The following is a 16,272-nucleotide window of genomic DNA, read 5'->3' as shown; positions in this document are numbered from 1 at the left end:
CCATTTCATCAGTAATGAAAAAGCATCTTTTCGCATACTTGGTTTTTGTAAAGGATGCAAAAGATGATGAGTCTAAATCTAATTTGTCTATGTTAGATAAGGACAGGATTGATTTCCTACGTGAGTACTAGGATTGTTTTTTCGAGTCATTGCCAAGAGAACTTCCTCCGAAAGGCCAGAAGATCATGCTATTGATCTTATTCCGGGGAGTACCCCACCAAATAGACCGCCGTACCGTGTAAGTGTAGCCCAACAAGAGGAAATTATGAGCTAGGTACAGGAATAGTTGAAAAAGGGGTTGATTCAGCCTAGTTCATCACCCTTTTGCTCACCTGTTCTCTTAGTGCAAAAAAAAGATGGTTCTTGGCGCATGTGTATTGACTACAGGGCACTAAACAAGAACACCATCAAGAATCGATTCCCTATTCCGAGGGTTGATGACATATTGGACCGCTTACAGGGCTCCACAGTCTTTAGTCGGATAGACTTGAAAAGCGGGACAGATCATCAGACCTTGCGTTATTTCCTCATGCAAACTAAACTTTCTGAGAAGCATATGAGATGGACCAACTTTTTGTCTATCTTCCACTTTCAGATTGTTCAAGTGGAAGGCAAAAAAAATGTTGTGGTAGATGCTTTGTCACGCAAGCCACGGCCCACAAGTCTCAGCAGTTTCACTTGCTTATCATCATGAGCTTGATGAGATGAAAGAGCAGTATGTCCAGGATGAGGATTTTGGAAGGGTCTATGATTAGATGTCTGAGAGTCAACGACATGATCATTATACTCTCAGGGATGGCTTTTTGTTGATGCATGGTAGGTTATGATTGAAAGTCATGCATCGCCGTATGCAGGTCATAGAGGTATTGACGTCACGGTAAAGGCAGTTGAGGCTTTCCTTTATTGGCCGACCTTGAGAAGAGATGTATGTCAGAAGGTGAAGTATGACCGTCAGAAGACACCAGGGTTACTTCAGCCTTTACCTATTCCAGATAGACCATGGGAGAGCATTGCCATGGATTTTATATTTGATCTTCCGAGGACACAAACGGGGAATGATGGCATTTGGATTATCATATGCAGGTTTAGTAAGCAGGCTCATTTCATTCCCATGCGTAAGCAGATCAAAGTTGATCACATGGTGAAGTTGTTCATGACGAACATCTTCAAGTATCATGGCATGCCTTCATCTATCATTAGTGACCGTGATTCACGGATGACGAGTTTATTTTGGAGAGGGTTGTTTGACGACATGGGTACAACTCTCAAGTTTTCATCATCATTTCATCCACAGACAGATGGGCAGTCGGAAGAGGCTAATTCCACAGTGTTAGATCTTCTCAAGTGTTATGTGTCAGAGCACAAGCAACAATGGGAAAAGTATCTTCCTTTGGTGGAGTTTGTGTATAACAACACCATCCATACCTCGACAGGCAAGGTGCCTTTTGAGATTGTGGAAGGAGGGAAGAAGGTACCTCCCATTTTGCACACAAAGGATAAGATCTTTGAGGCTGACCAGTATGTGGAGAACATGGATGAAGTTTATAGGAGAGTTAAGTTGGCACTCCAAAAGACTCAGCAAAAGCAAAAGAAAGCAGCAGACCGTCACGGACGTGCATTAGAGTTTGCATTGGGTGATTGGGTTCTTTTGCGATTTGAGAAAGCTAGGCTCAAAAAGATGAAGGGTAAAGAGCGCTTATTCCTTAAGTTGAGCATGTGCTATTATGGACCTTTTCAGGTATTGGAAAAGATTGGTGAGGTAGCCTATCGTTTGAAGCTACCAAATCACTGAAGGATTCACAATGCATTTCATGTGAGTCTACTTAGACCTTTCCGTGGGGATGTGCCTAAGGATGTATCAGATGAGGCTCAACCGGAAGTTGAGGAACTTGATGAGGTTCTTATTCTAGAGCAGATACTGGCACACAAGGAAAGAAAGGTACGAGGTAAAGTTTCCCGTCGCTATCTTGTGAAGTTCAAGAACTATTCACTGATGGATGCGAAGTGGATGGAGGAGGGTGACTTAGCAGATTCACCTCAGGTATTGCAGCTTTATCTAGATGCCTTTGAGTTGGAGCCGACTCTTGCTACGGCTCATTCAAGTTCAGCAGAGCATGGGTCTGGAGCATTGCCTGATGCTCAAGAGAGGGGTAGCGCCTCCGCTCCCTTGATACAGACAGGCTTAGATGACATCTAGAGGTCGCTTGGTGCAGCTTTTGTCTCACCCGAAGGTACTGATAGCTGACAGTACATCTGCTTATGGGACTTCTAGATATATGTGTACTAGTCACATTGGATGTTGTGGTTGTGTATGGTTCACAGTGGTATACAACACTATTACTACACCATTGGTTTGCAGTGAATGTTGTTACATATGCGTGGCTTAGAGAGATTGGGACGCTGATCTTGCCATATTTTACATTTCACTTTTAGTTGGATCACATGGCTGATATCTTACTGTATTGGGCAGCCTTTGTTATCAGTGTGGTTCCGCTTTGGATGTCTTGCTGTATCACTAGATTGCAATCGAGGATGCTTGCCATTTTTCAAGAGGGGGGTATGTCATGACCCTGTGAAATGGGTGTAGCATAAGTGTGGGCATGGTGGTTGGTGAGCAGGATAAAAGTTTTAAGATTCATACTTGGGTGGCCGGACAAAAAGGTAACATGTGTGGACAACCCCAAGTGTGAAGGGACCAAGGGATTAAAGTTCATAAGGTTTATAACCTTGGGTGGCCCCTAGAAAGTTTTAAAAACCATAAGTGGCCCCTAGGAGAGTTCTAATAACTTTAAGGGCCACTAGGATAATTAGGGGGCGGGGGGGGGGGGGGGGGTGGGGGGGGGGGCGCTATTCCACTTTTAGAGTACACGCCTCCCTCTCTCTCTCTCTCTCTCTCTCTCTCTCTCTCTCGCTTTTGGGAAAAGGGAGGCTTGTGGGCAGCGCTGGTATGAAGGGGGATTTTTTGAAAAAAAAAGGAGAACTTGCTGGTGAGCTGTGCTGAAATTCAGACAGCCTGAATACCACAGGCAGGCTTGCTTTTTGGGGAGAGTACACGGGCCGGTTGCTATGCTGCAGGGAACACAGGTGTAGACTGAACCTTTCACTTTCTCTTTGGCTTTTGGAGGGCTGTTTGGCTGCCGCGCAACAGTGCACACAGGCGCCTATTAAATCTCTCTCCTTCTCCTGTGTTTTTGGCAAGTTGCTGGCTGGCTTCACTGCTGTCCATACAGGTAGAGCTGACACCGAAACGTGGACTGTAGGAGGGAGTGTAGGGCTGGACAGCAGGTTCACCCACAAGCGTCCTCTCTCTCTATCATGTCTAATCAGGTGCTGGACTGTAGGCGGCTGCAAGACAAGAGGGCAGGACAGAACGGGGCTTTTCCTCGTGTCTTGTCTCTCTTGTGGAAAGCGACATAAAGACTGTAAGTTTCTCTCTCTTTGTGAGCAAGTGGGACTGCAGGTGATGTCTTATGGAGTCTCTCTTTTCATTGGCGCAAGATTGTTCTAGAGTGGTTCTCTCTAGCCCTTTATGAGTGGAAGGGTTTGGCAGTTCAGAGGGTGGAAACATGACAAGATTGTGGGCTGATTTGGATGAGTTTGTGGACTGTTTTCATGGCTGAGTTTATGGCTATATGCATGGTTCAGTCAGATGCATATCTAAGGCCTCATGTATGTACAGACTTAGCAGATTAGAGGAGATATCATTGTGGTGTTCTTGGGACACAAGGCTGTGTATCCTCTATGCTAAGAGGTCTTGAGATTTGGCAGATTTGACTTGCAGACATATGAGCCATGAATGGCCATGTTGTAATCATCTAAATCTTTTCCATTGAAATTGAATAAAGAAATACCAAAAGGGGCGCCAAGCTTTGGGGCCAACAGTTGTCGTTCTCTTTCTTGTTTTGGAGCACTCTAGCTCCTGTTATTTGTTTATTAGCTGGACTACAATTGGATTGGGTGACTGCTAGTCTACCGCACTTTGGTTTCTACCAGAGGCCGGTTTCAAGATCCATCCTGGCCACGCAATTTGCAGGTACCATCCCTCCACTTGTGTTTGCGTGTGACCTCAAAGAAATCGCATGTGACCGTCTTTTGCGTGTGTCCAGAAGGAAGGTCTCGCATGATATTTGTACTCCACCCTCCTCTCCTCGATGGAACTAAGCTGTGCTCAAGCCACTGCCATCTGGGCCTCAATCCACGGGCTTTCCAGGGTACTCTCGTGAAGTGTTGCAGGTATGCCAAGCTTTGACGGATGCTTCTCTCCTGCTTTGTGAACTCTGCAAGTCTGCTTTGCGCCGCCTCCTATAGAGTAGCAAATTGGTGATCTCTCCAAGACCTGCATCCAGGCCCACTGCACAGCTGAACCAGTGTGAAAATCAAGACTCTCACCAATCTCCTTAGTTCTGCTACTAATCTCTAAAAAAATCAGATCCTCCCAAGCCGAGTACGCCATGCCTGAAACGGTGCCAGTGCCTCCTCCAAGTCTGTCCTCCGCCACCTCTAACATTCTAAAATCTCCACCCGTGCACCAAAAATCAGCATGTGGGAGGGATTGATGGACTATGGTCCAAAAAGTGGTTCTTCCTGCTGCAGTGTTCGGAGTGTAGATAATAAGGAAACCCACTCTGTCCTCTCCAATCCTAATGATCACCCACGGTCACAAAGCGGGCACGTGTAATACAGAAAACCAATGGCTCAAATCACAACATACATTCAACATCCATCACAACATGAGCATGAATCAATACATCTGCCATTGACATCATAAATCACATACACATCCTGCAATAACATAAGATAATCTTGCACATGACACAACACTAGGGGCTGAAGTTGGGCCAGCCCCCACTGAGGTACCTTTATTACCAAGAGAGTGTTGTCTTATACAAGATCCGGGTGCCTGGGAGTTCCACTCCTCAGCCAGCACCAGATTTATCCAAATTTGTGGAAAACAAACAATTCAAGCTCTCGGTTACCAACTAGAGCAAGGTAGTCACCAACTGACTGATAGAGAAAACAAATCCTTGGTGACCAACCAAGGCCAAAGCAGTCACCAAGCTGTCCAGATAAATCCAACCCTCGGTCACCAACCAGGGCCAAAGCAGTCACCAAGTGCTGTCCCATGAAACCAAGCCCTTGGTCACCCACCTGGGCTTACACAGTCACCAACTGTTCCTTAGTTTCACGGCTGTCCATACGGTTGTGCAATTCAGCAGCTCCAAACAGGCCCAATACAGCACTTAGGCCAATCGTTTTGCTTCCCTTGAAGTTGTGTTGAAGCCAGGCACAACGTGTATTTGCTCCATCTCAAGGAAACCCTTAAGAGTATTGCTGAAATGTGCTGTAAATCAGCACATCAGCCAAAAGAGAAAGTAGTAGAGGAAGTCGATGAGATTTTGGGAGCAGTGAAGCAACTCGACTGGCCCTCTGTGGATTGTGGAAACCCGACTAGAAATAGAAGAGAGAACATTGTCGACCAGCCCTGTAACCTGTTTTTCAACAGCCAACCAGCCTTATTGATCATGTTCCATAAGTCGACCATCCCTGTAGCTCTTGTGTATGGAGTTGGCCAGCTTTTCCATACTTCCTACTACTGTCCAGAGCCCATGTACGCTCTACAGAAGAAGTCGACCTGCTCCATCTGGCTGCCCTTGGCTTGCTCCACACCACAAAAAACCTAGAAAAGGAACTCGTGTCTGGCAAAAATAACCCCCAAGGTCACTTTTAGCAACTCCTGGGTTTCTGGTCCATGCCCAGGTTCCCAAACTTAAAAATTGGTCCCAGTTCATTAAAATAGTCCAGACCGATGTGAACTCTCTTATAAATTATAAGTTTGTCCACCCAAACTTTAATGAATGTGAACCTGCAATCATCGACTTTAATAAACAAAGAAATAATAATTAAATAAGGTTGAGTGTGCACACTTACCACCTGCAAAACACATAAAATTCACCGCCTTAGTTCCAAACAGGTGTGCAAACGCGTGTCCACAGGGTGTCCAGCATCCCCGATGCCCGTGGACATTCAGAAGCAAAATACCATGCAATGTCGAGGCAAACAAAACAAGTCACACATGTAAGTGCACTTCACAGGCAAATGCTTGTGCGCGATAATCTGGATTAAATCTCCCAACTTGCCATCTTCCACTCAAAAAATGTCGCGACCATGGGCACCATTCATGTTGGATCCAAATGCTGCACTCACTAGAGCCATTGCCCTTGCATGAGCCTAGCTAACTCACTAGGATCACCGACCCTTCCATGAGTTAAAATTCTCACTGAACACAATCACCAACTCTTTCATGAATTTATGCAGACACTAGGGTCACCAACCCTTGCATGAATGCATAACTAGAGTAGTAAGAGTCACCAACTCTTCTTACTGACTCAGAGTCACCAACTCTAATCACTCATTAAAGTCACCAGCTCTTACATGAGTAAATCCATCATGCTCCAGGAAATTCCTTTCGCATGGCATAGATTTCTGGAGGATTGTGACACCCATTGTGCTCTCCCTATGATTGGTGCGTGAATCAATGAGTGCGTATAAGAGCTATTCACTGACGGGGAGATGCATACCCCACCTTGGATCCCGGAGGGGCCAAAGGCATGGGACTAGAAGGTGTGGTTTCTACCCTAGAGAATCTTCCCGTATCTGTGGGTGTGACCCTCGGAGAGACGGTTCTCTTGAAGGAAGAGTATGTCAATAGGTCCACCAACTATGGCTCTATGAAGCTCCTCTCTGAGGATCTCACGCTGCCTCAAGCAGTGCGGTTCACATCCTTGAATGTTCCATGAGACAATTCACATATCTAAGAGCAATGGGAGATGGAACTGTCCGAACTTCCCTCCACAATAAGAGTCTTGGGTGTGGGTTTGGATGGTAAGTAATCACAAGCCTTGGACGAAGCCTTGCTAGCTGGTCACGAATTGTGCCCTCCATGTGGAACCACTCCAGCTGGGCTATGGAGTAGGCGTACTGTGGACTCCATGTGTCATTTGTGTGTGTGTATGTGGTCGTGTGATTTAGTTATGTATTTGTCTATTTTTGCAAGTTATTATTACTATTATTATTATTTTTTTCTCGGGTGTCTCTTTTAAGCCTTTTTTAAAGTGTTTAAAATTTTGTTTGTTTTTGGTGATTCTCTGCTTTCTTTTAAAATTATTTGTAAGTTCAGATTCATCTGGCCTTACGATGGTATATGTATCTATAGGAGGGGTGGAGGGGTACAACCATTGTGACATGAAGAAATACGAAGAGGAGCACCTCCAGGCTAGAGGACACCAACTCCTTGTCCTGATCTGTGTGGCCAGAACCACCCAACTCCATCCGAGCTAGTGGCCAAAAATGAGAGAGCATGTCAGTAATCCCTAGGTCTTGCAGATGGTCGGAGAGCTCTATTGCTTGCCCATGAATGGCGGTAGGAGACACAGACTCTGGGCTCCATACCGTCCCCGGAGCCTCGCTCAGGGAGATCATTGCACCGCTCTTTGGGTTGGAAGGTCTAGAGTGATGTAGAACCACACAAATGTGCATGGGAGCCACCGTCTCCTCGAAAATACTGGCTTCTTTGACGGGAATACATCAAAAGAAACTGTAGTCCACGAGTTGCCCCAAGATTGGGGGGGGGGGGGGGGGGGGGGGGGGGGGGGGGGGCATCTCGACAGGCTCAGTAAAATGGTGAATCAGTTGGCGCACCGAACTGGTCTCCTCTCCGGATCGGGCATGACTGGTTGTTGATGGCTGGCATGCTCACGAGAGGCAGATGGGGGGGTTTGTGGGGGATCTGACAAAGTAAAGGGGGGCGGAATCAATGGTGCCGCGGAAGGGGGGGGGGTGCTGGAGCTCTTGAGGGGGATGAGGGGGTGCCGGCTGAGGGATCCAGTCAACTTGGGGTGTGGAAGGGCGAGAAGATCTCAGAGGTACCTCGACATCAGGAATAGATCACAAGGAGGTAACGGTCTCAAGAAACAATGGACTGGCGCTGGGTTCTGAGATGTGACAAGGGGTGGCCCACCAGTGTCTGTGGGGCTACTGAGATAAATTCTTAAAACGGTTCTATGACATAACCGCACCCTCTAGGGGTCCGCTTGGCTGCTGCGCCTGATGGCGTTGCTCCGCCCTGGAGGCCTGGTGGTGGTTTCACCTCGGGCATCGGCCTGCCACTCGCCTACCGGGTCGAGGGCCTGGTGCACTGGATCTTGAGGGTTCGATCCCCGCTTGGCCGTGATGAGGAGCCACGGTGGTGGAGGAAGGGGCTGTTGGTGGCGCTTGCCGCCTGGACTGACGGCAGGGGCAGACTCTAGCAAGATGCTTCATCTAACAACAAATGAAGCACTATCCAGGGAGGCCAAAGCACTCGACTCTCTGCATAATAGGATCTCCTCAGATGCACAGAAGAGAAATGACATGAGGAACAGACTCCGGAGAGGCGATGCAGATGCGAGGGGGGGGGGGGGGGGGATTCCCTGCTTTCCGAGCTAGAACTGAAGCGGCTGTGGGAGGGGATTCCATCACTCTCCTGATAACTCTACCAATTACTGGGAGTAGGGGAAGGTACTACTTCCTGAGGCCAAGAAAGCAAACTGTAACTGGGAAGCTCGAGGCACGTGCCAGGGGGTCGGATGCTATGGCGAAGCTGTGCTCCCACCTCGCAAACAAGACCTGGGCTCTTCGCAGTGCGACGGGGCTCAGCTGCATGACTCTAAGTGGTCTTCAGAGATTATGAAGGAATGGATGCGAGTTAATTTATAGATGGGGAGGATGTTGAAGGGGTGGAGGGGAGGGTCCTGATCTGGCGAATGCCAAATAAGTGTGATCATCTTACAAGAGTGGTGATGAGATAGTGCAGTCTTGGATATATCACATGAAAGCAAGAGATCCCATCAAACAATCCACAGCACTTGACCTGCCTCCATGTAGGAAATAGGTGAGCCTACCAAACAAAGGCCAACATGGCATCTTGTTTTATAGTACCAAATCATGCATATCTCCAGATCTAAAAGACCTGTAACTTGTCCAGTTTCATTTGAGATTCTCTACATCCCTAGCTTTCAGGTTGATATCTAAGAGAACAGCCAGATTTCTGTGGAATTCATATATCTGCACCTGTCTAGTTGCTCGAGCATTAAAGTCAGTCAAAAGGACTTTTCCTTGTTGGAAAAACTTCACTATGTCTGCAGAAAGAGGGCGTAAGGTGACTGACCCATTGTGGATGTCTCCAGAGAGAAATAACAAACTTCAATGTGTGCTGTCCTTTCCCTTGATGGATCCACGTGAACCGAACCTTTGCATTGCCTTTGACCACCATTGAGAAGAACACTATACATAGATGAGGCCTAAATAGGACTGCCACATCTCGAGATCCTCGGACTCCTTGTGAGGTCTGGGCAGATTCCATACATAGCCCGAACTGTGGGTAGTTGTCTATCTGGAACCTGTTGTGCTTCTGTATAGAAAACGACCTCTCTCTGTGTATATGTCCCTGCAAAACCTCTGACACCCTACATAGGGGTGCGGGATCTGTGAGACCATGGGTGCACTGCACTTGGCTACCTTGGAACTGTATCAGTACTCTACAGTCAGTTCCTGCTCTACAATGATAACTCACCGATCCCTATAGACTGTGCACTTTCCCTGTTTCTTGGGCAGCCTGAGTCCTGATTTGGACCATGCTGCCTTTATGATGATCGTGCAGTAGGATGAGGTCCTCTCCAATGTATATGTGTGTGACGCCGTAGAACTAGGCGCTGTACTTGAGCAGCTGATGCTCTTTAGTTCTGTCCTTGCCAGCCCTCCTTACATCCATAAAAAGGTCTTCCGCAATCCCTATTTTCCTCCATAGGTAGGCACCATCATCCTTGGGGGATGTACCCTTTGGTAGACCTGTAACTTGCACATGAAGAGCTCTAGACTTTCTTATTCTCCTTATCAATGGTGGCCTGCATGATCTCTTACTAATTTGTATTGGCTTCTGTTTCTTCACCGCTTCCACCCATTTGGAGTTGGCTGTCACTTCTTGTTGGGTTTGGTTACCGGTGGCCTTCATGCTCCTATATCTCAGCCATTTCCTGCTCATTACATATTTGCTAAGTGCACTAAGGTGTCAAAGAGCCAACACAGGTTGGCCATACCATGTCCGATCATAATAGTTCTGTAGTTATTGGGACCAGTGGGGTCCCCCGCTTTATGAATGGGAACGATGATGTTGGTGATTGAGGAAGGGGGGAAGCCTTCACATATTGCTCTATTAAATAAGCTTGCAAGAATAGGGGCTAAAACATGGTGTCCATGTGCACAGTGCTCCGCTCGTAAATTCTTGCCCTCCCATAATGTAGCTTCTTTAGGGCCTTGGTGACATTCGTAGTGTTGAAAAATAACAATGATATGGGCCTAGGGATGTGTGCCATCTGTGGTATAGGCTGGTCCGGCACATCATATAGCTGCCTCACATATGCAGAGAGAGAGGGGTGCGAAAAAGACAAATGGCATATGAGACCAAGTACAGTGTATGTAACTGGAGATGTCTGCGAAGGCACAAATGGAAAATGAGACGATATAAATAGTGTGTACATTCTGTACTCGAGATGTCTGGATCTTAGGCGTGGGGGTCTTTTAAAACTCTCTACTTTTTTGCTTATTATGTGGAAACTGCAGATGCTTCTTCAAGAGACGCTTGTCCTGCCAAACTGCGAAGGGGTTTGGGTTCCATGGATGATTGCTGAGACAGATGATTGGATCCCACAGGCGGATATGCCAGTTCCTTGGAGTCCTCTTGATACTCGTGATTCCCTTCCACATGAGGAAGCTCAAGTAATCAAAGATAATACTGGCAGTGCTGGCAAAGAAACACTCCCGGTGTCTAATGCAGGTAGGAAGGATGCAGTGCTGAAGCGTGCTGTACTTGGGAGTGTAACAGCTCTCTCAGAAGAAAGTGATCCGTCACTTGATCTGGAAAGGCCCCTTCTAGAGAACTCTAATTCCGTATCTGAGTCCGAACTAGGAGGGATTTTGGCCACACCTGAAGCATCCTTGTCAGTGGGTAATGCGATGCTCAGGAGTGTGAATGACAATGAATCAATGGATAGTAAGGGCAACAGATCTTCTAGACGCACCAAGATGCTTACGTTTGGTAAGAAAGTCACTGAAAAGCTGGATGAGAAGAGGCGGCTCATGGTGGACAAAGTGCGTGAGGGCCTAGAAAAGTATGAACAAGCAGGGAAGTGAGCTTGGGCGGTAAAGAACAAACAGAATCTGCTATGACAGCTGGCTAGAAGAGAGGAGGGGGTTGGCTTGGGGGTTTGCAAGGTTCCATGGTGTTGAAAGAAAATAGCCATTGCTGTCTTTTCCATCTTCATTGAGCATATAGATGGTCAAATTCGTGGCATTATGCTCCTCAAAGGTGACCAGTGATATTGACAAAGGCTTTGTGGTTGGCGACTTGATTGTCGGAATGGGGTCCTTGTGCTTGTATGCATATGAGGGATGATAAAAGCTTTACTTCCCTGGTGTTCAAATCTTCAATAATTTCGTTGGGTCTTCAAGACATCTGTATAGTATCAGCAAGGTTATATAACTCTAGCTTATAATTGAAGGACACATTTCAAACATGACTACAAAGCTTGCGCTAAAGACTGGAATTTAAAAGGCTGATGCCAAGGACTCAGGCATAGGGCTCACGGATTTTTTTTTGTAAACTCTTGCCAACATGCACTAATTTGTGTGATGATTTTGCAGTAAGCAATGATCTCCTTTTTTTATTGATGTTTGGTTGCTTGGTAACTACAATCGCTTTAGGTGCTAAATTACAGTCATGTAAAATGACAATTTATGAGTTTTTTCAAGGCAAAGAAGAAATAGTAATATGCTTGGTGATGCAACTTAATATGCTTGGTGATATAAGATGCTTTTGTGTACGAGCGCGAGTGCATGCGCGTGCGTCATAGTATCTTTCGGCCATAAATCTGCGAATCGAGCTTTGCATTTTTCTTTTCACCCACAATCTTTTCACATGGCACTTTACTTTGCACTTTTCTTTCTACTGGCAATGTTTTCACTTCATGGAAATGACAATTCACCCCAAAAATGGCCCAAGGAACTACCTAACAAGTACTTTGAACAGTGAATTGTGTGCGTACATGCGTGTGTGTGTTCATTTTGCAAGAGAAAGTAATGTAGAAGTTTAAATGACATTATGAGAGAAGAGTGACACTATTCCTATACCAAGGACAACTATTAGGAATGCTATGATAACCACTCATTTAAGAGTAGTAATCACTCATTCAAGAGCAACAAGAACGATTCATTGATTCCGCCCACTGGCTGCATAGAGATGTGAGGTGTAGCTAATCACCTGAAAACTTGTTGTCAATGGGAGCAAGTTCCATCTTGGTTATTACGGATCGTTCTTATATAAAGGGAAAAGATAAGAACAGTTCACTTTATTAAAGTAATGTTTTTTTTTGGTAGAACAATATTGAGCAATGCTAAGCAAAGCTCGAATGTTGGGAGACTTAAAGAGATGGAACAATTAAGAGGTCAAAACAAAAAATGATTGATTATTCAAATGAGAGCATTGGAGATTAAAAAAACAAAGATATAGCTACCAATGGAAGTAGTGAAACCTCAATGGCACGCTTTAAAACTCTATCCACATTGCACAAAACAAGTAAGTTTGATATTGACTTATAAGTAACTTTGATATTGACATGATGCATGGTAATTCTAGATTGTAAATTTTAATCAATGTCTAATGTAGATTGGATCCTAAGGTGCTCTAGAAATAAACATCCAATCAACATCGTTGATTTGTTCATTGAATTATTTTCATATCATATAACATTTTGCTATGGTTCTTTGCCCATTCACAAGTTCATTGTATAATACATTTCCAAACCAGGTGTAATTGCAACTACACATGAGAAACATGAGAAAATTTTAATAGTGTGCCTTTTGGCTTTCCCCCACAAATGAGCATCTTTTCCTTGTTTTGTGCTTCTAGCTAGTACTTTGGCTCAAAAGGTGACAACAAACGTCATGGCAACAAAATCAAAAATTCAAGCTTAGTTTTATTCGAAAGATCAGTTGATATTAGTTGTGAGTCAAAAACAAAGAGAAGATTAGAAATTGATGGAGGTGCAAAGGTAAGTTTATGAGGTAAATATAAAACCACTGTTGTCAACCTCTCAAAATTATATTTCCCCTCCTATAACATCTTTGGCATGCAAACACCTATAGTTGTCTTGGTCTTGGTTCATTAAAAAAAATTAGTATAAACAATATGGCATCAAGATGGTATAAGATATGCATTGCTTGTATTGGCTCATATGCCACAAGAACCACACAAGACCATCACTCTCGACTAACTTTCATAAAACCATGAAAGTGTTTGAGAGCATCCATCGTGTAGCCTTTTAAGTGGTTCATTGCTATGATACAAAATGTATGTACCAATTTTGAAACTATAACTTGGTGCCCAATATTATATTAAAAATCCTCTTGTAGTTTTTAGATGATCTGTTGACATCTATCTTACTCTGAGCTACACCCAACCTTATAGGATATATTGGTTTTGAGGTCTAACAAGAACAAAGTTCCCTTTCTAACATCAACCATGGGTTGAAAAGCTTGTCTCAGCATTTTACTTTGTGGTCCGCAATAGTGATCATCAAATTCCTCCAATCCTAAGAATTCATTATCAATATCAGTAGTTATATCATCCACATGCATGCCTAGAGTTCTTGGCCAAAAGTTTTGATAGAATTCTCCATCTTGGACACTTGGTCTCTCTAGTGCATGAACCATGGTATCCCAAAACTCAATCACTGGGCTGATGTACAAGGTGAAAGCTACATCGGATCCTTGAACATCAGATCATATTTTTCAATATCATATGTAATCCTTAATTTCTTTTTACCATCTCTAATTGATCTTTAATGTACTCAAACATTGGAACAACACATGGAACCCATGTTGGTAGTATTGTGTTACCATTCTATCCTTCTTTGATATTTCAAAACCACCATCCTTTGGCAACCATTCAATGGATTTAAGATTCCCTTTATATTGCATGACTAGGACCTTTTTCTACATAAAGAATTTGAATTGTAATGGTATTAAGTGCCCCACTAGCACATCTTGTCCATTAGATAAATATCCATCAATGAGTCCTTTGAAGTTTGGGACATTTGTCATCAAGAATGGGGTTGGAGTAAACGCTTGGCTATCCTTGAATATTTTCATTAAATGTAGGAAGGTGAATGTCTAGCTAGTCTTTAGTTTCTCAAAAAACCTACTAAACATTACATCAATATCCTCATATGTATGACCAACCATCAAAAATCCTATCTGGACCTTCTCAAATACTCCTTAGGCAGCCAACAACGATAGATAGGGGAACAAATACTGACTCTTGTTCTCAAAGGCATGATTGTTCAATTGTAACATCAAATTCTTTAGCAACTTCTTGAATTCTGAACTAGGATTTGTGTTCAACACTTCTGTTGTTATCCCAACATCATTAAATGTAGTTGAACAGTGTCAGGACACAGGTAGGACTAGGTGGGATTTGGGCAGTTCAGGGGCGTCCGGACATGTGTGGACCGTAGGGCTATTTTAGCCGGCAAGGGTTAAGCCCTGGCCGTCCACACGTCTAGACTCCCTGGAACTACCCGACTCCTGCCTAGTCCTACCCGTGTCCTAACAAACAAGCACCCATCCTGGCTGTTAGCCCTAGCCATCCACACATGTCTGGACTCCCCTGAACCGCCGACTCCCGCCTAGTTCTACCTGTGTCCTAACAAACAAGCACCCATGTATCCATCATGTGGGTAATGCTGATCAAGAGCCTTTTTGGAGTTTAAAGCATTCAACAATGTGCTAGTAGATCTGGGCATATCATCATTGGCAATATCTGCATGCTCATGTCTTTCACACCTCTCAAGGTTTCTTATACACAAGGTAGGAGAACCTATTGTGAAATTTGGATCAGATGGCCATAAACAAAAATGTCCATAGTGCCCTTGTCCATGATCATGGGTTGTCATTCCCATTAGTGACACTGGAAATTATGTTGACTTGTTAGTGTCCTTGGAATGCACCTTCAACCTCAAGGATCGTTGTTTTCTTCTGGTCCATCTTATCATGTATTATGCGCATAAGTACTTATTAGGATTTAATTGTGAGGTCGTTGACTTGTTAGTCTCCTTGGAATGTACCTTCAATATTAGGATCACTTTTTCCTTCTGGTCCATCCTATCATGTATTATGCTCTCAATTGATCCTTTATACCACTACGATTATCAACTTGGCAACATTTTCTCATATAACAATTAATTGTAGATACATGGGAAACAACATCTAATGTTATTCTCTTTGGATTCTCGGGTATACCCAGCACTTTGGGCTGCCTCTTCAATATATAATATCTCCTCTTCTTAGCTCGAGCATCAACATATTCATCAATGAATTGGTCATCCATATCATTGGAATCCTCTTCAACGGGGAGCACTGAGCCATCCTCAAATGTGAATCTTTTAATAGGCCACCTAATGATATTAACACCATTATATCTGAAGAAGGCAGTGATGACTTAACTTGGATAGCTTGATTAACCATAACCCCCACATGATCTCCCCCTAAAACTTCAAAACCAACAACCTTTTATGGAAAGACCAACAATACGATCCCATTCTTCTTTGCTCTTTGACCACAACACCACCAAATTGTCTCTCCAACTCTCACAGAATGAAATTCCATCATATGGCACTATTCTTGAATCATCACCACCATCCATGGTTGAACCCAAACCTTCTTCAAGGTCAAGTGCTACACCTAAGCTCTCTAGAGAATGGTTACACCACTTGGGAACCAACGGGGTCAATGGTAAGTATACTTTGCTTATATTGTAAGAATTTAATTAAGAATTAGTATTCAATGGAGACTCACATTGAAATACTCGTGTGTAGGATAATGCGCCGCACCCTTCTATGTTAACTCATAGGCGGCGTCAAGAGCCCAAGCGTAGTAGAGAAATGGCATAGGCTTCACAAAACGTAGAAGTGGTGGAGGATTGGAATGATGGCGATACAAGCCCACCACCCTTTCCTCATGAGATGGTGGAGGAAGAGGTTTTAGAAGATATGGTATGTGCTCTATTTGCCAATGAGCGTAGTGAAAGTGAAGAAGCCATGGAAAACGATCACCTTTATAACGCGGCTTTGACCCCACTTTTTGAGGAATGCACATATTCCATTCTACGCGCTGCTCTTGAGT

At 44.4% G+C, this 16,272-nt stretch overlaps 1 protein-coding gene across 2 annotated transcripts in view; it reads left to right on the top strand.

Annotated features, from left to right (window-relative positions):
• Positions 1-11,758, top strand: part of LOC147621363 (uncharacterized) — an 86,000-nt gene extending 74,242 nt beyond the window's left edge. For both annotated transcript variants that reach the window (XM_086824099.1, XM_086824098.1), the window contains exon 7: positions 10,657-11,758. In XM_086824099.1, coding sequence (XP_086680225.1) covers positions 10,657-11,226 — 570 coding nt within the window. In that variant the 3' untranslated portion in view covers positions 11,227-11,758. The remainder of the gene's footprint in view (positions 1-10,656) is intronic.
• Positions 11,759-16,272: the final 4,514 nt, after the last annotated feature.

Source organism: Cibotium barometz, chromosome 30 (genome assembly GCF_041138505.1).
Source record: "Cibotium barometz isolate CiBa-2024 chromosome 30, ASM4113850v1, whole genome shotgun sequence".
Taxonomy (NCBI): domain Eukaryota; kingdom Viridiplantae; phylum Streptophyta; class Polypodiopsida; order Cyatheales; family Cibotiaceae; genus Cibotium; species Cibotium barometz.
The sequence above is the reverse complement of the archived record's forward strand: the minus strand, read 5'-3'. Positions and strand labels throughout refer to the sequence as shown.